This window comes from Salmo salar, chromosome ssa21 (genome assembly GCF_905237065.1).
Source record: "Salmo salar chromosome ssa21, Ssal_v3.1, whole genome shotgun sequence".
NCBI classification, from domain to species: Eukaryota; Metazoa; Chordata; class Actinopteri; order Salmoniformes; family Salmonidae; genus Salmo; species Salmo salar.
The window spans coordinates 10,183,067-10,208,463 of record NC_059462.1 but is presented as its reverse complement, the minus strand read 5'-3'; the positions used below and the strand labels follow the sequence as shown (position 1 = coordinate 10,208,463).

Genomic DNA, 25,397 nt, shown 5'->3' with positions numbered 1-25,397 from the left:
CTAATTGTGATTTCTAAAAGCTCAAGAGGAATGTTCATTTGTCATACTCCCGAAACCCAGTTTGTGGTTTTGATTGAATGACTAGAGATATATAACATAGCCCATCTGTAAATAGCCCACCCAACTACCTCATTCCCATATTGTTATTGTTTTTTTGCTCCTTTGCACCCCAGTATCTCTACTTGCACATTCATCTTCTGCACATCATCATCTCCAGTGTTAATGCTAAATTGTAATTATTTCGCCACTACGGCCTATTTCTTGCCTTCTTCCCTAATCTTACTACATTTGCACACACTGTATATAGACTTTTCTATTGTGTATTTGACTGTACGTTTGTTTATCCCATGTGTAACTCTGTGTTGTTTATGTCGCACTGCTTTGCTTTATCTTGGCCAGGTCGCAGTTGTAAATGAGAACTTGTTCTCAACTGGCCAACCTGGTTAAATAAAAGTTTTTTTTATCTTACTGTAATCTCAGAGTACTCAAGAGTTATCTTGGAGTAGTGTCAATTTGTTTCATTCCACCAATCGAAGCTAGATAGGTGGGTGGCAGCAGACAATGTACTTCTACATCATCTCAGGTTAAGGCTATTGCTTACCTTAGGGTAGGGGTATTGCTTTCCTTTGGGGTATGAAGCGCCAGTGAAGCGAGGAAGGGCCATATTGGGCACCAGAGTGTCATTGAGGACCAGGAAGGCCAACCTCTCTCCATCCGGTGACCACCAGTGTGCTATGTGCGACTGGAGAATCTCCTCTGTAAAGAGACACAAGGAATATACAACAAATACATTGCAGATCTCGAGAAAATTAAATACAGAAAGTATTCATACCCCATGACTTGTTACAGCCTGAATTAAAAATGGATTCAATATATTTTTTTTCTCACCCATCTACACACTCAATAACGACAAAGTGAAAACATGTTTTTAGAAATGTTTGCCTTTTGTTTTTAGGCACAAAAATATCTAATTTACACAAGTATTCACACCCCTGAGTCAATACTTTGTAGAAGCACCTTTGGTAGCGATTACAGCTGTGAGTCTTTCTGGGTAAGTATCTAAGAGTGTTCCACACCTGGATTGTGCAACATTTGCCCATTATTATTTTCAAAATTCTTTTCATTATTATTTTCAAATAAATAAACTAAAGTAAATTATAAAATAAAAAGTAACACAATAAAATAACGGGGCTATATACAGGGGGTACTGGTCAATGCGCGGGGGTTCTGGTTAGTCGAGGTAATTTGTACATGAAGGTATGGGAAAAGTGACTATGCATAGATAATACACAGCGAGTAGCAGCAGTGTAGAAACAAAGGGTGGGGAGGGGGGTGGCCATTTGATTAATTGTTCAGCAGTTTTATGGCTTGAGGGTAGAAGCTGTTAAGGAGCCTTTTGAACCTAGAGTTGCGCTCCGGTATCGCGTGGTAGCAGAGAGAACAGTCTATGACTTGGGTGACAGGAGTCTATGACTATTTTTTGGGCCTTCCTCTGACACCACCGAGTATATAGGTCCTGGATGGCAGGAAGCTTGGCCCCAGTGATGTACTGGGCCGTACACACTACCCTCTGTAGCGCCACTACACTGCCAGGTCTCTGATCTCCTCCCTATAGTCTGTCCCATCGTTGTCAGTGATCAGGCCTACCACTGTTGTGTCGTCAGCAAAGTTAATGATGGTGTTGGAGTCGTGCTTGGCCACGCAGTCGTGGGTGAATAGTTAGGACAGGAGGGGACTAAGCACGGACCCCTGAGGGGCCCCTGTGATGAGGATCAGCGTGGCAGATATGTTGTTGCCTACCCTTACCACCTGGGGGCGGCCCGTCAGGAAGTCCAGAATCCAGTTGCAGAGGGAGGTGTTTAGTCCCAGGGTCCTTAGCTTAGTGATGAGCTTTGTGGGCACTATGGTGTTGATCGCTGAGCTGTAGTCAATGAACAGCATTCTCACATAGTAGTAGGCGTTCCTTTTGTCCAGGTGGGAAAGGGCAGTGTGGAGCGATTCAGAATGCGTCATCTGTGGATCTGTTGGGGCGGTTTGCGAATTGGAGTGGGTCTAGGGTCTCTGGGATGATGGTGTTGATGTGAGCCATGACAAGCCTTTCAAAGCACTTCATGGCTACCGATGTGCGAGCTAGGGGGTGGTAGTTAATTAGGCAGGTTAACTTCACTTTCTTGGGCACAGGGACTATGGTGGTCTGCCTGAAACATGTAGGTATTACAGACTCGGTCAGGTAGAGGTAGGAAATGTCAGTGAAGACACTTGCCAGTTGGTCCGCGCATGCTCTGAGTACACGTCCTGGTAATCGGTCTGGTCCCCCGGCCTTGTGAATATTAACCTGTTTAAAGGTCTTGCTCACATCGGCTACTGAGCGAGCATAAAAGCCATTTAGCGCGTCTGGTAGGTTAGTATTGTGGATTAACTACAATGTTGTTGATCCATCCTCAGTTTTCTCCTATCACAGCCATTAAACACTAACTGTTTCCTTCCACACAATCCAAAGTGTAATTAATAACTTCACCATGCTCAAAGGGATAGTCAATGTCTGTGTTTTTTTTTTTACCCATCTACCAACAGTTGCCCTTCTTTGCGAGGCATTGGAAAACCTCCCTGATCTTTGTGGTTTAATCTGTGTTTGAAATTCACTGCTCGACTGAGGGACCTTACAGATATTTGTATGTGTGCGGTACAGCGATTAGGTAGTTATTCAAAAATCATGTTAAGCACTATTATTGCACAGTGAGTTCATGCAACTTGTTAAGCACATTTTTACTCATACATTTTTTTAGGTTACCCATGGCAAAGGGGTGAATACTTATTGACTCAAGACATTTCAGCTTTCACTTTTAATTCATTAGTAAACATTTTGAAAAACATAATTCCACTTTGACATTATGGGGTATTGTGTGTAAAAAAATCTCAGTTTAATCCATTTTAAATTCAGACTGTAACTCAACAAAATGTAGACAAAGTCGAGGGGTGTGAATACTTTCAGAAGGCACTGTATTCTCCAACAAAATGGCCATGTAGTAGTGTTAGGGCTGGATTCAATCCGTATAACTGAAGTATTGCGTAAGATCCACATTATAGAGTAATTTAAATTTAAAGGCAACGTTCCCTCATTCGCGGAGACTTCATTCACAGCAAACACTGCATATGGAAATTTAGTGTGAAAACACCTTGAGATAATAGTTGATATAATCATCTTTCCTGAAGTTTCCATCTGTACTGTTCCATATGAGAACGCCATATGTCGATAGTGTGCTAAAAAAAAAAATAGAGATCTCTAAAGTTTTGCGACAACTCAAGCATGATGTTCGAGTGCAGTTAACAGTACTTAACGGTCTATGGCAACATAATGTCAAACATTTGAGATGTTGATTAGGTCTCTCTCTCTCTCTCTCTCTCTCTCTCTCTCTCTCTCTCTCTCTCTCTCTCTCTCTCTCTCTCTCTCTCTCTCTCTCTCTCTCTCTCTCTCTCTCTCTCTCTCTCTCTCTCTCTCTCTCTCTCTCTCTCTCTCTCTCTCTCTCTCTCTCTCTCTCTCTCTCTCTCATATATATATATATAGTGTTATGGTCTCATGTTTCATGAGCTGAAATAAAAGATCCACAACATTTTCCATACGCACCAAAAGCTTATTACTCTCAAATGTTGTGCACAATTTTTTTTCCATCCCTGTTTGTGTGTATTTCTCCTTTGCCAAGATAATCCATCCACCTGACAGGTGTGGCATATGAAGAAACTGGTTAAACAGCATGCTCTTTACACAGGGGCATCTTGTGCTGGGGACAAAAAAATAATAATGCCACAGATGACTCAAGTTTTGAGTGAGCATGCAATTGGCATGCTGACTGCAGTATTTTCCACCAGAGCTGTTGCCCGGTAATTGAATGGTCATTTCTCTACCATAAACCACCTCCAATGTAATTTTTTAGAATTTGGCAGTACGTCCAACCGGCCTCACAACCGCAAATCATATGTATCCATGCCAGCCCAGGACCTCCACATCCGGCTTCTTTATCTGTGGGATCGTCTGACAACAGCCACCTGAACAGCTGATGAAACTGTGGGTTTGCACAACTAAAGAATGTCTGCCCAACCTGTCAGAAACTGTCTCAGGGAAGCTCTTCTGCATGCTCGTCATCCTCACCAAGGTCTTGGCGTCGTAACCGACTTCAGTGGGAAAATTCTCACCTTCAATGGTTACTGGCATGCTGGAGAAGTGTGCTCTTCAAGGATGAATCCTGTTTACAACTGTACCGGGCCGATGGCGTTGTGTGGGCGAGTGCTTTGCTGGTGTCAATGTTGTGAACAGAGTGCCCCATGGTGGCGGTGGGGTTATGCTATGAGCAGGCATAAGCAACGGACAACAAACACAATTGCATTTTATTGATGGCTAAGGGCCAAGTTTACTTTGCAACTGTATTTTCAAAGGGGTATTAAAACATTGGTGAAATAACAAATAGGTCAAATAAAGATCAATAGAAAGAATAAAGTAATTATAAACTGTACTTTAAATGAATAGTCTCATGTTTTGGCTTTGCTTTTGGTGTTTTATACATTGCTGGGTACACACGCTTAGTTAATATGGCCCTGAATGTCCATATCAAGGCAAAAATGCCCAAACAGTAAACAATTACAAAGATAATTCTTCACAACGGTACAGATGATAGAAGAGTAACAAATCCAAGAAATGTTCCATACGCACAGTGGTGGAAAAAGTACCCAATTGTCATACTTGAGTAAAAGTATAGACACCCTAATAGAAAGTTACTCAAGTAAAAATAAAAGTCACCCAGTAAAATACTACTTGAGTAAAAGTCTAAAAGTATTTGGTTCTAAATATTCTTAAGTATCAAAAGTAAATGTAATTGCTAAAATATACTTAAGTATCAAAAGTAAAAGTATAAATCATTTAACATTCCTTCTATTAAGCAGAGCAGACAGCACCATTTTCTTGCTTTTAAAATGTATGGATAACCAGGGGCACACTCCAACACTCAGATATCATTTACAATAGATGCATTTGTGTTGTCTTGATAAGTGCGTGAATTGGTCAATTTTTCTGTCCTGCTAAGCATTCAAAATGTAACGAGTACTTTTGGGTGTCAGTTAAAATTGATGGAGTAAAAAACGACATTATTTTCTTAAGGAATGTAGTGAAGTAAAGTAAAAGTAGTTAAAAATATGAATAGTAAAGTAAAGTACAGATACCCCCAAAAACTATTTAAATAGTACTTTAAAGTATTTTTACTTAAGTACTTTACACCACTGCATACGCACAACAAGCTTATTTTGCTCAAATGTTGTGCATACATTTGTTTACATCCCTGTTAGTAAGCATTTTTCCTTTGCCAAGATAATCCATCCACCTGAAAGGTGTGGCATATCAAGAATCTGATTAAACAGCATGATCATTACACAGGTGCACCTTATGCTGGAGACAATATAAGGCCACTCTAAAATGCGCCGTTTTATCCCACAACAATATGCCACAGATGTCTCAAGTTTTGAGGGAACGTGCAATTGGCATGCTGACCGCAGGAATTTCCACCACAGATGTTGCCAGAAAATGTAATGTTAATTTCTCTACCATAAGCCAATGTCGTTTTAGAGAATTTTGCACTACATCACAACTGCAGAGGATTGTGAAAAAATTGATATATTTTGGGGTTAAGTGGGTTAAAATCTTCATAGAAGTCACGGAGGCTACAGAGGGACAAGCCAAAATGCTGAATGTTGGCACTTTAGAAGTCTTTTTATTCATATAAAAAAGCTGATAACATTTTCTGTGTGGTCTATATTAAAGGGCACTTCATTTAATATAACAGGCATTTAAGATTAAATATTGCTGCCCAATTTCTACTTCAAATATCAAAGGGGCGCAAAATGTATTCTATTTGTGGAACGACCCACCTACCCTCGTACAGCCAGTCAGCGATCCCATTGAAAATGACCCCTTCCTTTCCAGACGATGTCAGTCTGAGGGAGTTGCTCTTCACATCTGATTGGTAGTAAATATTGTTCTCAAATATGTAGATCTGTGGGCACAAGGACACACAATGAGATCAGGAAAGTCATTACTGACATATCACATTTAACATTTCACTTTGGTATGACCTCTACAGCCCTGCACTGTGAAACTCAATGAAACATCAGCATTTGACAAAAAGAAAATAAACGTTGATGGTAAAGTACAGTATATCCAAACACAAATACAAGGCCTACGGTAAAATCCCTTTCAACCCACTCAATTTATCAGAGATATTGAAATTCATGAAAGTGGGAAATAATAACACATTTTCCATTCAGGTCTTATTCCCTGATTGGATACGATTGAAGTGGCCTGGAATCACCCCTGTCCAGAGAAACAGCAGAAACCTAATGTCTGATTCCATCAACCTAAAGGACCTGTGTTACATAGAGCAGTGTTGAAATTAGCACCCAATTCCTCAGCCTCAGATAACACATTTTCCCAGAACCATTCAATGTTTCTCAGCCAGCCAGCTGTCTGCATCAGCCAGACTTACATAAAACACAGTTATGTAGTCACTTGGTCCTGGAGCTGAGCTGACCCCATCTCAAGCTCTGCAGGCCCCGCTGTTACATCAAAGACATTAAGCAAAGGCAACTTGTCTAAATCGCTTCAGTAGTATGTGTGTGGTATAGGATTCAGCGAAAAGAGCTGCTTTTAACAGCAATGACTTGAACAGTTTGAACAGTTTCCACATCAATGTACCATCTGCTCCACTAAAAGCTGAGAGTAGCTGTCCTTAAATGGGGTAGGATTTTCAGTACCACAGTGGTGTAGGAGATGAGTGTGTTTGAAACTATGAGGCGTCTGTTAGGAAATTTGGTTATGACAGGTTCGGTTACAAGGAAGCGCTATCGTTACATTTCTATATGGATTACTTTTTGTTTTGGGCTTGAGTTTGTGTTCACAGATCAGCCCAGCAGCAAAAACCTTCACTTCAAGGATGCTGTTGTTGACCCACACAAACCTATTGTGTCAGTTCTGTATACGAACTGAGTATCAGTATACTTTTTTGGGCCACCAGGCCAAAACTTTGCCAGTAATATAATTTAAATTGTGATGGTGAGTAAACAAATATACTTTTGATTTCACCTAATTTTAACATTCTGGCACCAAGATCACATGCTCAACTTCATAAAAACATGTTTTCCCATCTCAAGAGGCAAAAAAAAGAAGACTATAGTAAGTGCCTCTCTTCAGCTTAATTAAATAATGAAAACATTATAGAGCTCGAGATGATTATTGTTATTCCATTTTTTTTACTATAGGTTGTACAATGTATGGCTAGCTCCCGCTCAGCCCAGTCCAAGCTCTTCACTGTCCTGGCACCCCAATAGTGGAACCAGCTTCCACCTGAAGCGAGGACAGCAGAGTCCCTGCCCATCTTCCGAAAACATCTGAAACCCTACCTCTTCAAAGAGTATCTTAAATAAATCCCACAGCACCACCAACCCCAAAACAATTTGTGAACTAACACTCACACTTGACTCCCCCCCCTACTAGCTCTGACCTCGCTGACAGCTACTTTATTGAGGAAAAATGTACTCACCATGACTGTGATATTAAGATGAATGCACTAACTGTAAGTCACTCTGGATAAGAGCATCTGCTAAATGACTAAAATGTAAATGTAAATGTTGTGCTTCCAATGAGTGGTATTATACGGCTCTACAGTGGACGGCTAGCGGTGGTATGCAGACCTAAGCCTTCTCATGCTCACTTTTCGTAATGGAAGATATATTTCCCTTCATCTTTAGCAGGAGGTTCAGAAAAACATTGTTGCTGTAGGACTTGATATCAATATCAATGCACACACCTGTAAATAAATTTGTAAGGTCCCACAGTTGACAACACATGTCAGTGCAAAAACCAAGACATGAGGTCGAAGGAATTGTCCGTAGAGCTCAGAGACAGGATTGTGTCGAGGCACATATCTGGAGAAGGTTTCCAAAACATTTCTGCAGCATTGAAAGTCCCCAAGAACACAGTGGCCTCCATCATTCCGCCCGGTCAAAGTGAGCTATCGGGGGGGGGAAGAGCCTTGGTCAGGAAGGTGACCAAGAACTGGATGGTCACTCTGCCAAAGCTCCAGAGTTCCTCTGTGGAGATGGGAGAACGTTCCAGAAGGACAACCATCTCTGCAGCACTCCACCAATCAGGCCTTTATATTAGAGGGCCCAGACAGAAGCCACTCCTTAGTAAAAGGCACATGAAAACCAGTTTGGTTTTCTAAAGACTCTAAAGACACCTAAAGACTCTCAGACCATGGGAAACAAGATTCTCTGGTCTGACAAAACCAAAATTGAACTCTTTGGCCTGAAAGCCAAGCATCACATCTGGAGGAAACCTGGCACCATCCCTACGGTGAAGCATGGTGGTGTCAGCATCATGCTGTGGGTATGTTTTTCAATGGCAGGGACTGGGAGACTAGTCAGGATCAGGGGAAAAATGAACGGAGCAAATTACAGAGAAATCAAGCAACGCTCCCGATCCGACCTGACAGAGCTTGAGAGGATCTGCTGAGAAGAATGGGAGACACTCCCCAAATACAGGTGTGCCAAGCTTGTAGCATTATACCCAAGAAGACTTGAGGTTGTAATTGCTGTCAAAGTTGCTACGACAAAGTACTGAGTAAAGGTTCTGAATACTTACTCTACCGTTCAAACGTTTGGGGTCACATAGACATTTCCTTGTTTTTGAAAGAAAAGCAAAAATTTTGCCCATTAAAATAACATCAAATTGATCAGAAATACAGTGTAGGCATTGTTAATGTTGTAAATTACTATTGTAGCTGGAATATCGACATAGGCGATCAGGCGATCAGAGGCCCATTATCAGCAACCATCACTCCTGTGTTCCAATGACATGTTGTGTTAGCTAGACCTTTAAACAGGTCAACATACAAAGGCTGCGGGGCCAGATGGATTACCAGGACGTGTGCTCTGGGCATGTGCTGACCAATTGGCAGGTGTCTTCACTGACATTTTCAACATGTCCCTAATTGAGTCTGTAATACCAACATGTTTCAAGCAGACCACCATAGTCTCTGTGCCCAAGAAAACAAAGGCAACCTGCCTAAATGACTACAGACCCGTAGCACTCACATCTGTAGCCATGAAGTGCTTTGAAAGGCTGGTAATGGCTCACATCAACGCCATCATCCCAGAAACCCTAGACCCACACCAATTTGCATACCGCCCAAACAGATCCACAGATGATGCAATCTCTATTACACTCCACACTTTCCTTTCCCACCCGGACAAAAGGAACACTTATGTGAGAATGCTATTCATTGACTACAGCTCAGCGTTCAACACCATAGTACCCTCAAAGCTCATCACTAAGCTAAGGATCCTGGGACTAAACACCTCCCTCTGCAACTGGATCCTGGACTTACTGACGTGCCGCCCCCGGTGGTGAGGGTAGGTAGCAACACATCTGCCACGCTGATCCTCAACACTGGAGCTCCCCAGGGGTGCGTGCTCAGTCCCCTCCTGTACACCCTGTTCACCCACGACTGCATGGCCAGGCACGACTCCAACACCATCATTAAGTTTGCAGATGACACAACAGTGTTAAGCCTGATCACCGACAACAACGAGACAGCCTATAGGGAGGAGGTCAGAGACCTGGCTGGGTGGTGCCAGAATAACAACCTATCCCTCAACGTAACCAAGACTAAGGAGATGATTGTGGACTACAGGAAAAGGAGGACCGAGCACGCCCCCATTCTCATCAACGGGGTGTAGTGGAGAAGGTTGAGAGCATCAAGTTCCTTGGTGTCCACATCAACAACAAACTAGAATGGTCCAAACACACCAAGACAGTCATGAAGAGGGCACGACAAAGCCTATTCCCCCTCAGGAAACTAAAAAGATTTGGCATGGGTCCTGAGATCCTCAAAAGTTTTTACAGCTGCAACATCGAGAGCATCCTGACTGGTTGCATCACTGCCTGGGACGGCAATTGCTCGGCCTCCGACCAAAAGGCACTACTGAGGGTAGTGCGTACGGCCCAGTACATCACTGGGGCTAAGCTGCCTGCCATCCAGGACCTCTACACCAGGCGGTGTCAGAGGAAGGCCCTAAAGATTGTCAAAGACACCAGCCACCCCAGTCATAGACTGTTCTCTCTACTACCGCATGGCAAGTGGTACCGGAGTGCCAAGTCTAGGACAAAAAGGCTTCTCAACAGCTTGTACCCCCAAGACATAAGATTCCTGAACAGGTAATCAAATGGCTACCCGGACTATTTACATTGTGTGCCCCCCCCCCCCAACCCCTCTTTTACGCTGCTGCTACTCTCTGTTTATCATATATGCAAAGTCACTTTAACTATACATTCATGTACATACTACCTCAATTGGGCCGACCAACCAGTGCTCTCGCACATTGGCTAAACGGGCTATCTGCATTGTGTCCCGCCACCCACCACCCGCCAACCTCTCCTTTACACTACTGCTACTCTCTGTTCATCATATATGCATAGTCACTTTAACCATATCTACATGCACATACTACCTCAATCAGCCTGACTAACCAGTGTCTGTATATAGCCTCGCTACTGTTATTTTCAACTGTCTTTTTACTGTTGTTTTATTTCTTTACTTACCTATTGTACACCTAATACCTTTTGTGCGCTATTGGTTAGAGCCTGTAAGTAAGCATTTCACTGTAAGGCCTACACCTGTTGTATTCTGCGCACGTGACAAATAAAATTTGTTTCGATTTGAGTTTGACATGGATAGAGCAGGTGTTCCTAATGTTTTGTACACCCGGTGTACATTTTACAAACATTTACAGTATATATACACTTTCAATATATGTTGGAATGCATTTAAAATGTATTAAATAAATGTTTTTCAAATACATTATATTCCCAATGTATTTTTTCCCCGTATGGGCATCGAAGATATGTATACTAGCAGTATCATCTATTCATAAGATACACTTATGGCTAATGATGCAGCGTATGCCACTCGAGAGTCCCGCATGCCTGCACATCTGTCTGCCTCTCACCCCTCATCACCAGTAATGGCCCTCTAATGGAGGTGAGTTTGATTTATGCCCAAATAAACCACACAGAATGTTCCAAATGTAGACAAGAAGCCACTAATATACTTAAGCCTGTTAGATGTTGACAAAAGGCTGTATGTTGGAATCAATCATCTAATTTGGCTGATTTCCTTTTGAAAATGAACTGGAGTTTCTCTTCCAAATACTCGTTTCAGAATCTCACATATGGGGACATTCCCTTCAAGGCTGGACCACATGGAAGATCCAATTACATGTCTTTCATATACAGACAGGAAGCATGGCGAATAATGGGGAACCCCACTCCTTATAAGGTGCTACGATCCCGCCCTCTAGCCATTATTGTTTTCTACCTTACGGAAATCACAAGCTCTCTCTAAGCTCCTCTCACAAATCATTCATCCCCACCGGCATCAGACAGTTAGATTCCGATTCAGTGTGTTTAATAGTCATATGTACAGGGTTGCAGGTGTGATTGCGGGGTACAGTGAACATCTTATGGTCCAAGCTCCAACATGCAGGCCTAAGTGAAATAAAAATAACGATTTTTGAAAGATGAGACGTTGAGGACTATAATAAATACTACTTTGATATCATAAAAGCATATACAGTGTAAAGGTTTATGATCACTACGTTTTAATGTAGAGTTAGTTCCAAGGTGACATGGCGTCATACCCTGGGTTGTCCTGAACAGAATGAGCCAGTTTGTTATATTGTGAAGAGAATTTGCCGCAGACCACACATCTGACTCCAATCTGCAGTATATTAACCACAATTATGATCTGTTCTCTAAATTGCATTGTGAAAGTCTAATACTGTAAGATCGTATTTTATAATTCAGCCAGTCACGTTGGTAATAGAACAAGCTTTCAAATGATGTCCACCTTTGGATTTTGTAAACAACATTAATTGTGTAAAGGCGGGCATGCAGGGCTGTGTTCCACACACAAAAAAAAAAAAAAAAGTGCTTGCACTAGTTCCTCAATGGCACAGCTAAGAGAGCTAAAAAAAGCAGATTATAGTTGAAGACTCTTGTTTGAGTCATTGAAATTGCTTAGGAACTGTGCACACTTTGGAGAGGTCTATGGCCACTTGGAAACACCAGTTAGACCTGCGGCGTGCTGAGGTTATGCATTTCCATATTTCTTCTGTAAGAAACATTTCAATTTAGCCCTTTCCATATAGACCAATTCCCATCTGTTTAAGGGCTTAAGTTTGGATCCATTTTTGAGTTTTCCCATCTGTTTGGACTGAGTTGGGCTTGACAGGAAAGCTACCACCTGCTCTACGCATATGTCCCTTAGTTCGGGGCCTCTGAGGGATGAGTCTTGCCCCATATGTGAGATACCGAAACAAGTATTTGAAAGAGAACTTAAGGTTACTTGAGTAACCCCGTTACTCTGATATTATGAGTGAGGTAGTGTATCTCACCGCGTTTCCCTTCTCGCTATGTGTAAGGAAGAAAACATATGTTTGATAGTCAGTACAGGGTGGGATTGTGGTGCCTTATAAGAAGTGGGGTTCCCCACTATCCACCATACTTCCTGTCTGTCTATGACAGACGTTGTGTGATTGGAGCTTCCTTGTGTTCCCGTCTCGAAGGGCGTGTCCCCATATGTGCGATACCTCACACAGAGAACCGGGGTTACGCAAGTAAGACTATGCAAGGGTCATTTAGCATTCCAAATCAACCTGCTTATGCTGTTTCCACTGTTTCAGAAAGGCTGGCCTCTCGTTTTAGTTCAGGTGCATTTTGGATGCCACTTGCCCTGGATTAGACTAATAGAGTTCTGGGGTCTTGGTACGAAAAACTGCTTTATTGTATCACATTTTTTGGGGGATACCATAATGATCCTGCCATTAGTCTCCCCATGATGTCGGACAAATATATTAACCTTCTTGGCACTTTAGGGGCGGCAGGTAGCCTAGTGGTTAGAGCGTTGGGCCAGTAACCGAATGGTTGCTGGATTGAATCCTCGAGCTAACAAGGTAAAAATCTGCCATTCTGCCCCTGAGCAAGGCAGTAAACCCACTGTTCCCCGGTAGACTGTCATTGTATATCTGTCTTTGTTCTTAACTGACTTGCCTAGTTAAATAAAGGTTCAATAAAAACATTTAGTTACAGCAGTGTGCCCACTATCCAAATGGATAGTACTAAGTTTGAATCAAACATGACCCAATTTCATAATATTTGGCGTCAGACGTGGGATCCTACACATGTGAGACCATCAGAACTGTGTCTGAGCAGCCTTCTGTAAAAGCTTAAAAGAAGCCTTCCAGAGGTGATGGGGCAATGTGGTTAATCCTGCTCTGGGGCTTCACTACAAAGTACTACAAAACGAGCAGATTTTAGATAAATAGTCAGGCTTGGAGGAAATGGAAATGGTCAACATTTAAATGGCATACTGAATGTCAAATTAGTATAGGTTATTTCAGGTGTACTTCGCATTTCACTACTGATTGTTATCGTTTATCAAATATCATCTTTCCGTTAATCTGACTGAAAGCTGTCAACATGTCTGAATGTCCACTAGAAGTGCATTGCCAAAAAGGGCCAGACATTCACCTTTACAACAGGTAAATACTTAAAAACCAGCACCTCATAATTTTGTGACTTAAAAGGGCCAAAGGAATTCTTTGATGCAAATGTTTTAAAGGCCAGGTAACTTGGTTGACCTTCTAACCCAAGACAAGAGATTGAGTGGCTATTATCTATACATTCTGGCTTCACATGTAATTCACTCAAACATACATTTCCATGTAAGAAAGAGAAATAGCAAATCAAATCGTATTGGTCACATACACATGGTAAGCAGATGTTAATGCGAGTGTAGCAAAATGCTTGTGCTTCTAGTTCCGACAGTGCAGTAATATCTAACAATTCCCTAACTACCTAACACACAAATCTAAAGGGGTGAATGAGAATATGTACATATAGTATATGGATGAGCGATGGCTGAGCGGTTATAGGCAAGGTGCAATAGATGGTATAAAATACAGTATATACGCGTGATATGAGTAATGTAAGATATGTAAACATTATTTAAGTGATATTACTTAAAGTGGCATTATCTAAAGTGACTAGTGATCCATTTATTAAAGTGTCCAGTGATTGGGTCTCAATGTAGGCAGCAGCCTCTCTGAGTTAGTGATTGCTGTTTAGCAGTCTGATGGCCTTGAGATAGAAGCTGTTTTTAAATCTATTTTCAAAGTCCCAGCTTTGATGCACCTGTACTAACCTCACCTTCTGGATGATAGCGGTGTGAACAGGCAGTGGCTCGGGTGGTTGTTGTCCTTGATGATCTTCTTGGCCTTCTTGTGACATCGGGTGCTGTAGGTGTCATGGAGGGCAGGTAGTTGCGTTGTGCATACTGCACCACCCTCTGTAGAGCCTTGTGGTTGAGGGCGGTGCAGTAGCCGTACCAGGCTGTGATACAGCCCGACAGAATGTTCTCGGTTGTGCATCTGTAAAACTTTGTCAGGGTTTTGGGTGACAAGCCAAACTTCTTTAGCCTCCTGAGGTTGAAGAGGCACTGTTGCGTCTTCTTCACCACACTGTCTGTGTGGGTGGACCATTTCAGTATTTCTGTGATGTGTACGCCCAGGAACTTAAAACTTTCCACCTTGTCCGCTGCTGTCCCTTCAGTGTGGATGGAGGGGGTGCTCCCTCTGCTGTTTCCTGAAGTTCACGATCATCTCCTTTGTTTTGTTGATGTTGAGTGAGAGGTTGTTTTCCTGACACCACCTTCTCCCTGTAGGCTGTCTCGTCGTTGTTGGTGATCAAGCCCACTACTGTTGTGTCGTCTGCAAACTTGATGATTCAGTTGGAGGCGTGCATGGCCACGCAGTCATGGGTGAACAGGGAGTATAGGAGAGGGCTGAGCACACACCCTTGTGAGGCCCCAGCATTGAGGGTCAGCGAAGTGGAAATGTTGTTTCCTATGTTCACCAGCTGGGTTGGCGGCCCGTCAGAAAGTCCAGGACCCAGTTGCACAGGGCGGGGTTGAGACCCAGGGCCTCCAGCTTGATGATGAGCTAGGAGGGTACTTTGATGTTGAATGCTGAGCTGTAATCAATGAACAGCATTCTTACATAGGTATTCTTTTTGTCCAGATGGGATAGGGCAGTGGGAAGTGGAATGGCGTTTGCATCATCTGTGGACCTGTTGGGGCGGTATGCAAGCTGAAGTGGGTCTAGGGTGGCCATTAAGGTGGCGGTGATATGATCCTTGACTAGCCTCTCAAAGCACTTCATGATGACAGAAGTGAGTGCTACGGGGCGGTAGTCATTTAGTTCAGGTATCTTTGCCTTCTTGGGTACAGGAACAATGGTAGCCATCTTTAAGCAGGTGGGACAACTCACTGAGATAGGGAGCGATTGAATATGTCCGTAAACACACCAGTCAGCTGGTCTGAGCATGCTCTGAGGACTTGGCTAGGGATGCCGTCTGGGCCAGCAGCCTTGCGAGGGTTAACACGTTTAAATGTTTTACTCACATCAGCCACGGAGAAGGAGAGGGGGGTTGCAGTCTTTGTAAGTGAGCTGCGATGGTGGCACTGTATTATCCTCAAAGCGGGCAAAGAAGGTGTTTAGTTTGTCTGGAAACGTGACGGCTGTGTCCGTGACGTGGCTGTTTTTGTAGTCCGTGATTTCCTCTAGACCCTGCCACATACGTTTCATGTCTGAGCCATTGAATTGCAACTCCACCTTGTCCCTGTACCGGCATTTCGCTTGTTTGATTCCCTTGCGGAGGGAATAACTACACTGTTTATATTCAGCCATATTTCCAGACCTCTTTCCATAGTTAAATGTGGTGGATCGTGCTTTCAGTTTTGCGCGAATGCCGCCATCCATCCACGGTTTCTGGTTAGAGTAGGCTTTACTAATCACAGTGGGTACAACATCTCCAATACACTTCTTTATAAACGCACTCACCGAGTCAGCGTATATGTCAATGTTGTTCTCTGAGGCTGACCGGAACATATTCCAGTCCGCGTGATCAAAACAATCTTGAAGCGTGGCTTCCGATTGGTCAGTCCAGCGTTGAATGGTTCTCGTCACTGATACATCCTGTTTGAGTTTCTGCCTATAAGACCGTAAGAGCAAGATGGCGTCGTGGTCGGATTTGCCAATGGGATGGCGGGGGAGGGATGTGTATGCATCACGGAAGTTAGAGTAACAGTGGTCGAGAGTATAAGCCATCCGTGTCATGCAATCAATATGCTGATAGAATTTAGGTAGCCTTGTTCTCAAATTTGCTTTGTTAAAATCCCCAGCTACAATAAATGCAGCCTCCGGATATATAGTTTCCAGTTTACATAGAGTCCAGTGAAGTTCCTTGAGGGCCATCTTGGTGTTTGCTTGAGGGGGAATGTACACAGCTGTGACTATAATTGACAATAATTCTCTCGGTAGGTAAAATGGCCGGCATTTGATTGCAAGGAATTCTAGGTCGGGTGAGCAGAAGGACTTGAGATCCTGTATGTTGTTATGATTACACCATGAGTCATTAATCATAAAGCATACACCCCCGCCCTTCCACTTCCCAGAGAGGTGTTCATCTCTGTCGGCGCGATGCACGGAGAAGCCCGGTGGCTGAACCGATTCCGACAACATATCCCGAGAGAGCCATGTTTCCGTGAAACAGAGAATGTTACAATCTCTGATGTCTCTTTGGAAGGCAACCCTCGCTCGAATTTTGTCTACCTTGTTGTCAAGAGACTGAACATTGGCGAGTAGTATACTTGGGAGCGGTGAGTGATGTGCACGTCTACGGAGCCTGACCAGGAGGCCGCTCCCTCTGCCCCTTCTACGGCGCCGTTGTTTTGGGTCGGCTACTGGGATTAGATCCATTTTCCTGGGTGGTGGTCCAAACAGAGTATCCACTTCAGGAAAGTCATATTCCTGGTCGTAATGTTGGTAAGTTGGCGTTGCTCTTATATCCAATAGTTCGTCCTGGCTGTATGTAATAAGACAAGATTTCCTACGGTAACAATGTAAGAAATAATACATAAAAAAACTAAATACTGCATATTTCCTAAAAACTCGAAGTGAGGCGACCATCTCTGTCGGCGCCATTTGTATATGACAGCAAGGCAATAGCAGACAACAGGGGAGCTGCCAAAGTATATCAAAACATAGATTCTGCCATTGTCTGAGATAATGTGAATATGACATAGTCCATTGTTGCGTCTTTAATGAGAAGCATGATTCGCTTTCAACAGCAACATAATCAAAACACATTCTAATTAAAAGTTCAGAAAGCACTCCATGCGGGGATTAAATAGGAGAACAATTAAGTTAAACAAAGCAATTACACGAGGAAAAGGAAAGAAAATCATCCCGAAGGCCAAACCAAGAAAGAACATCATTTTGAAAATACAGAATAAAGAGATTTATTAAAACTGTTGATCCTTGGCATACCAACCGCTCCTAATCCTTTGCACATACAGTGTCGGTCAAAAGTTTGGACACACCTACTCAATCAAGGGTTTTTCTTTATTTTTACAATTTTCCACATTGTAGAATAATAGTGAATACATCAAAACTATGAAATAACACACATGGAATCATGTAACTAACAAGAAAGTGTGAAACAAATCAAAATAGATGTTAGATTTTAGATTCTTCAAAGTAGCCATCCTTTGCCTTGATGACAGCTTTGTACACTCTTGGCATTCTCTCAACCAGATTCATGAGGTAGTCACCTGGTACTGTATATTTAAGGCCACAGCCAACACTTGTTAAAGCAACTTCTTTTAAGTTTATACAAGCTGTACCCAAAAGTAGCTGACATAAGCCTAAGTAATGACTATAGTCAGTTACCTTCAACATTGGGGTGGGTAAATGCAGAATATTGCAAATTTGGAGGGGAGCCCTGACCAGGACTCAAACCTGGGTCTAGTGACTATCAACCTGATACCTTAGCCATTACACCAAAAAATGCTAATAATATTCAAAAGCAACGTCATAAAGGGTTGTGACTTTAATAGCCATACTTGCAGGCACAGGAAAAATCACATTGCCAAATATGACCGTTGCATTATAAATGGTAACATGGGAGATATAAGAGGATTGCGTGGACGAATGGCCTACTTGTGGTCATAGACCACTTGTCTTTGACTTACCAGTTGCTGGCCCTGTACTCCCCATGCAGCATACTGCAGAATAGAATTTAGCACCTCTGGAGGATCCAGCTCCCATACCTCCCTGAAAAACAACATTAAGTAACAGTAACACTGCTGCTTAGAGCAGCTGACACAGCTGACACATTTTGTTTGAAGGACAGTGCTCAACTCCTCTCAGCCTACTAGACTTGGACTGCCTGCCTTTCAAATTAACATTTGAAAACTTGGACTGCCTGTATTTCAAATTAACATTTAAAAACTTTAAAAGCTAATTTCACAGCATTGTTTTATCATCATAATTGAAATGTACTTAATGCCTGAGAAAAGATTGCCTTGACAAGTAAACAAACACATCAAGACCCCAACAAAGTTCATGGTAAACAAGCAAACAAAACATACCTTGTGTGGACGTTGTAAATGCTATATGAGGCCATGTATGAATGCCGGAAAACCTGGAACAAAAGAGAGAAAAGAAAGAGAAGATTACTGCATGAAATATTTACGATGGAGGCAGCTTGGCTGATAACAACATCATAAAAACAGGCAGAGAAAGGCATCAAACAGAATAGACCGGTAGCTGTTTTCACAGATAGATTCTGGGGACAATGCAATTTGCATGGGTGACAGCTGGGAGATGAGACATTTTAATTCCGTCTGAGAAACTGATCATGCAACCCCCATGACTTTAGGTCTGAAAGCCCAGGAGTATGAAAGACACAGAGAGAAAGGCAGGAGGGAGGGGGAGAGAGAGAGCATCCAAATGGTTCTGACTGGGGTGTTTGTAAATCTGTCTGGATTCCCCTCGAGAAGCTGTGCCTGACTTGATAGTATAATTCACACTGTAGACGGGGAAAAGAGAGCGAGAGAGAGAGAGAGAAAGAAAGAAAGAAAAAGAGGGATTGAGACACCTGATTCAGACTCAAGTGTTTGATATATCTGTTTGAGCAGACAGGAGTCTAAAAACAGGGATGCCACAGCCGAGGATGGATAGCTCAAATTAAAAAGTGCTTCTTCATTTGAAAAGGATGCACTTTGCCACAGTGAATTATGCATAGCGCATGAGGACGGCGGAAGGTGGTGGCAAAGATGTGATAGCGCTAGATTGATGAGCACCAGAAATAGTGTTGACAAGCCAAGATGAGTGATCTCAGAAAGGGAGGGGGTTGGAGAGTGCACCTCCAATGGCTTTGACAAAATATGTCTCATCTACCTCAGTTGCTATAAGCTGCTAAGCAACAGAGACGCAGGTCAGGTTAAAACTCTGTGAAAACACATCCCTGGCTAGGAACTAAAACGCCCAAGCGTTTAGATGCGCCGTCTCTTTAAAACAAATTCAAGGTAATCATTTGGAACTAGAGGTAATGAGCTTATGTGAAATATCCACAGCAAAACCACAGACTCTTGTTCCCTGGGAAGGCACAAGAAGAGGAATGGACTCTGTGACTTTTATTTGAACCCTATTGACTCCCTCCAGTTGGAGTTTTACTTCCAAACACACTTTGACCTTTGGCAAAAAAGTTTAAACTGCCTGTCAGATACTAATTTGAGTGTCTGAGAAAGTGTTTAAGAACCTAATTGCGCAGATATCTTTGCTTCAGGGTGGAATTCACTCTCTCTGAGCTGCTCGTCATCTCTAGCTTTGATAAAATGTCCTACTCTGTATATGATGATAAAAATGGCTAATATCAGTTCCAGTATCAGGTGTACAGTTAGAGGATCATTTCGAAATGTTTCACATTGTTTCCCTCACTACGTCTCTTCAAGAGCTGGCACAATGACCTTTGTGTTCAGTGTGGTGATTTAATCAAAGACAAGTAGGTTGACATTTTCAACTCCTACTGCACTAAAACTTTTGCTGCAACTCAATGTTGAATACGAGTGGTCTGCACAGGGCTGGGGGCATGGACGTTTTATCAAACACGATTAATAACACTGCAAAAGTTTAGTAAAAAACCACACAGAGGGAAACGAATCTGCCCAAACCAATGAAAAGCCCATGTTGTATTAATGACGATTTTCATCACCATGTTCCTCCATTTCAAATATCATCTGATTATTACATTTGCCACACACTGACCATCCTTCCCTCCCTCTTTTCCTTGCTCCTCTTCCACTGCCAAGGTGACTCGCCCGCTCCCTCCTCCCCTCCTCCCCTCCTCCCCTCATATTACGTATGCAAATCGGATTGAATGAAATGAAAACATTCTCTTGATTTATGGGAGAGGTGTGGAGGATCATGGTTCTGTATATTACCCAGAGATCCCCTAATCTCTGGCAGTGTGTGGCACGTGCCTGGGAGCAGGGGCCCACAGATTAAAACACATGATTAAATATCTAGACTGGTTCAGACAGCTTTAGGCGCTCTTCTATACTGCCTCAGAGAAGAGTCCACCGGACCAGCTAACGGAGAAATGCATGCCAAGGTTTCCAATGGCTGCTTTCAGCCTCTGGGTAAAATAAATGTTACAAAATAGTATTTGAGATGAAAATAGTATTTGGATGCTTGTATGTGTGAAACGAGTTTATTACATAGTAATAACATGTTTAAGGCTGTTAATTACTGTGTTATACAGAGTAGGACATTTGAATACAAATGGGAATGATTGTTGTATTTAATCATGTGTCTAAAAACAGGTGACTTTCTTGCATTTAGAAACTAAAGGCCAAGTTTACTGCCCTTATTCGAACATGACCACATTTAAGGCAAAACTTTGCTCAATTGGCTGTTGGTTACAGAGGAGCCTTAACCAAATACAGTGAAGAAACTTAAGCAAATTCTAGCACCTTCTAGCACCAACATAGCAGAGAGCCAATGAGCCAGCTTTCTTAGCACTCTCACCCCAAAACAAGTTTAATTGTGTCTCCAGCCCCACTGTGATCGATCCATTTGTCAGCAAAAGGGGAGGAGATCAATAGAACACTCGAGGGTGGGAATTATTTTAGGCTGTAAGCCGCTCTAGAGGTGCCTATGCAATGAACGTAAGAGCAGGCTGCACACCTACGAGTATCAAAGCGAAATGGTCCCTGAAGCTACCGATGCCGTATCATGTTTTGCTATCTTATATATTTTGTGCACAATGTTGGCCCAGTGTGAATGACAGGATCAGTGCAAGCCTGACAGCAGTCAGTATTTGGCCCTCAGGTTACCATAGCAATTCTGGACCCTTACAGCACATTGGCCCCATCAGATTAACTATAATAGCATGGGCCCTCAAGGTGCCAGTGCTGTGACGACCATTCAGTCTCAGGGGTCTGCCAGACCCAATCTAGACCCATTTAGCGTGGGAGGGAATACGGATACAGTGATAACGGTGCTTAGGGCCCCAGGTGTTGCTTTTGGCCTGCTAAATCACACAACATTGGGCTATTTGGGTTACCGTGACCCCCGTATAGTCCTGATGAAATAGCTCTGAAAGATTCTGTCTCTCCTTCATCTTCCTTTGTGATTCCCACCAGGCTCATTTGTTCAGTAATCAGCCTTGAGGGGTTAGGCGAGGTAGGACCTACTGTACGTATTCAGCCTCTGCTAATTTGAAGGCGGCGAGTCACTGAATATAAAGGGTAATTCATCAATGTTACACAATGTTTTATCCTTCACAAAGATATATCAAGGTTTTGAGGACCAGAAGGTAAAGAAACTGAATTCTTAATATATTTCCCTCGCCAGTATGTCAAAAAACCGTGTGATCGTTTTTTTGACATACTGGCGAGGGAAATATATTAAGAATTCAGTTTCTTTACCTTCTGGTCCTCAAAACCTTGATATATCTTTGTGAAGGATAAAACATTGTGTAACATTGATGAAGTACCCTTTATATTCAGTGACTCGCCGCCTTCAAATTAGCAGAGGCTGAATACGTACAGTATTCATGTAATAAACACCCATGTAATAAACTTTGTGGTTTTACAATGTGAGAAAGAACAGAAACGTAAAATGTTCTTTTTGACTGAGATCTGTCATCAAATGAAATAAAACATAATTTCCTCACAGAGCGATTGTCATGTCAAGTAAACAATGGACTTCATTATTATACTCCATGGGTAAACTCTGGACTCTGACTCTCTATTGGTTACACAGACTTTTGGCCTCCCATCCCATTCTTAACACCGCTCGCCGGCTTTGTATTCATGTTACCTGATGAAATTGCTGTACAATATGATCTTGTTGCCATCTGATGCACATTCAGATGTCATAAATCAGCACTGCAGAGCTCTCCCTGTACTATGCCGTACCTTGATTGTATTACTGTTGATGATATCTGGAAATGTGCACGTACACCCTGGCCCATCTACTGTTGCTAGCCCCAATTCTGACTTGTGCTCTGATATCTGCTTCACTGATTTCTGCTCCCGTAAAAGCCTGGGTTTTCTGCACGTTAACACGAGAAGCTTATTACCTAAAATGGATCAATTGAAAGTATGGGTCCAGAGCTCCAATCCAAATGTGTTGGTCATTATTGAGACGTGGTTAAGGAAGACTGTTTTGAATACTGATGTTAACCTTTCTGGTTATAACCTTTTTCGTCAAGACAAATCTTCCAAAGGTGGGGGAGTGGGAATCTTTACCAAGGATCACTTTCAGTGCTCGGTTATCTCCACCAAGTCTGTCCCCAAACAATTTGATTTACTGGTTTTAAGTATTAAACTTTCAAATAGCTCTTTGTTGACTGTTGCTGGGTGCTTATCATCCTCCATCAGCACCGGCCTGTACCCTACCTGCCCTATGCTCTCTCCTGGCCCCTTACACCAAGTCTGAATTTGTCCTGCTAGGTGACCTAAACTGGGACATACTTAAACCACCTGACCAAGTCATAAAACAATGGGACTTCCTAAATCTTTCTCAGATTATTACCAATCCCACAAGGTATGACTTCAAACACCCAGAAAAGGCTATTCTTCTTGATGTTATCCTCACAAATAATCCTGATAGGTATCAGTCTGGTGTTTTCTGTAATGACCTTAGTGATCACTGTTTTACAGCCTGGTTCGTAATGGCTGCTCAGTGAAACAACCTGTCCTGATTTGTCATAGACGCTTGCTAAAAAACTTTAATGAGCAAGCCTTCCTTCATGAACTTGCCTCTGTAAAATGGTATAGAATCAGCTTGATCCCCTCTGTCCAAGACGCTTGGACCTTCTTTTTTTAATAATTTCAGTGGTATTGTTAATTAACAAACACGCCCCCATGAAGAAAATTAGAATTAAAAACAGGTTCAACCCCTGGTTCGACTGTGATCTTGCAGAGTTACTCCACCTCAAGAATTTGGCGAAATGCTCGGCACACGCATACTTAGGCTGACTGGCTCTCATTCAGGCAAATGAGACATAAGCGCACTCAGGCTATCCAGAAGGCCAAAGTTAGTTACTTTAAGGAGCAGTTCTCTCTCTGTGGGTCTAACCCCAAGATGTTCTGGAAAACGCTTAACCTGTTTGGGATAGGGGGCAGTATTTTCACGGCCGGATAAAAAACGTACCCGATTTAATCTGGTTACTACTCCTGCCCAGAAACTAGAATATGCATATAATTAGTAGATTTGGATAGAAAACACTCTAAAGTTTCTAAAACTGTTTGAATGGTGTCTGTGAGTATAACAGAACTCATATGGCAGGCCAAAACCTGAGAAGATTCTATGCAGGAAGTGCCCTGTCTGACCATTTCTTGTCCTTCTAGGGCATCTCTATCAAAAATACAGCATCTCTGCTGTAACGTGACATATTCTAATGCTTTCATTGGCTCTAGGAAGGCACCAGAAAGTGAAATGAGAGCTCTGCAGTCTCTGGGCGAAAAACAGCAGGGGTTTTTGTGAGTGGTCCTTCTGAGGACAATGACACTGGCTCGCGCATACACGAGACGACTCCATTTTTTTCTTTCAGTGTTTGAACGAATACAACGTCGCGCTGTTGGAATATTATCGCTATTTTACGAGAAAAATCGCATAAAAATTTATTTTAAACAGCGTTTGACAAGCTTCGAAGTACGGTAATGGAATATTTTGAATTTTTTTGTCACAAAACGCGCCGGCGTGTCACCCTTCGGATAGTGACTTAACGCACGAACAAAACTGAGCTATTTGGATATAACTATGGATTATTTGGAACCAAAACAACATTTGTTGTTGACGTAGAAGTCCTGGGAGTGCATTCTGACGAAGAACAGCAAAGGTAATCAAATTTTTCTTATAGTAAATTTGAGTTTGGTGAGGGCCAAACTTGCTGGGTGTCAAATTAGCTAGCCGTGATGGCCGGGCTATCTGCTCAGAATATTGCAAAATGAGCTTTCACAGAAAAGCTATTTTAAAATCTGACACCGCGATTGCATAAAGGAGTTCTGTAGCTATAATTCTTAAAATAATTGTTATGTATTTTGTGAACGTTAATCGTGAGTAATTTAGTAGTCTTCCCTGTAGCTCAGTTGGTAGAGCATGGTGTTTGCAACACCAGGGTTGTGGGTTCGATTCCCACGGGGGGCCAGCAAAAAAAAATAAAAAAAATAAATAATTATGAAATTGTATGAAATGTATGCATTCACTACTGTAAGTTGCTCTGGATAAGAGCGTCTGCTAAATGACTAAAATGTAGTAAATTCACCGGAAGTTTTCGGTGGGTATGCTAGTTCTGAACAAAACATGCTAATGTAAAAAGCTGTTTTTTTATAGAAATATGAACTTGATTGAACAAAACATGCATGTATTGTATAACATAATGTCCTAGGAGTGTCATCTGATGAAGATCATCAAAGGTTAGTGCTGCATTTAGCTGTGGTTTTGGTTTTTGTGACATATATGCTAGCTTGAAAAATGGGTGTGTGATTATTTCTGGCTGGGTACTCTCCTGACAATCTAATATTTTGCTTTCGCTGTAAAGCCTTTTTGAAATCGGACAATGTGGTTAGATAAAGGAGAGTCAGCCATGGTTTGTCCTTCATTTAAAGGGGGAGATCAAGCTGATCCTAACTGTTATTGGCCTATTTCTATTTTGCCCTGTTTATCAAAAGTGTTGTAAAAACTTGTCAATAATCAACTGACTGGCTTTCTTGATGTCAATAGAATTCTCTCTGGTATGCAATCTGGTATCCGCTCAGGTTATGGATGTGTCACTGCAACCTTAAAGGTCCTCAATGATGTCACCATTGCCCTTGATTCTAAGCAATGTTGTGCTGCTATTTTTATTGACTTGGCCAAAGCTTTTGATACGGTACACCACTCCA

The 25,397-nt window shown here is 42.3% G+C and overlaps 1 protein-coding gene across 4 annotated transcripts in view; it reads right to left on the bottom strand.

Annotated features, from left to right (window-relative positions):
- The window catches only part of LOC106581700 (inactive dipeptidyl peptidase 10), a 318,157-nt gene that overhangs the window by 28,857 nt on the left and 263,903 nt on the right, over nucleotides 1–25,397 (bottom strand). For all 4 annotated transcript variants that reach the window (XM_014163942.2, XM_014163943.2, XM_014163945.2 and 1 more), the window contains exons 6-9: nucleotides 18,591–18,643; nucleotides 18,192–18,273; nucleotides 5,918–6,038; nucleotides 602–756 (exon numbers count right to left, since the gene is read on the bottom strand). In XM_014163942.2, the coding sequence (XP_014019417.1) occupies nucleotides 602–756; nucleotides 5,918–6,038; nucleotides 18,192–18,273; nucleotides 18,591–18,643 (411 nt within the window). The remainder of the gene's footprint in view (nucleotides 1–601; nucleotides 757–5,917; nucleotides 6,039–18,191; nucleotides 18,274–18,590; nucleotides 18,644–25,397) is intronic.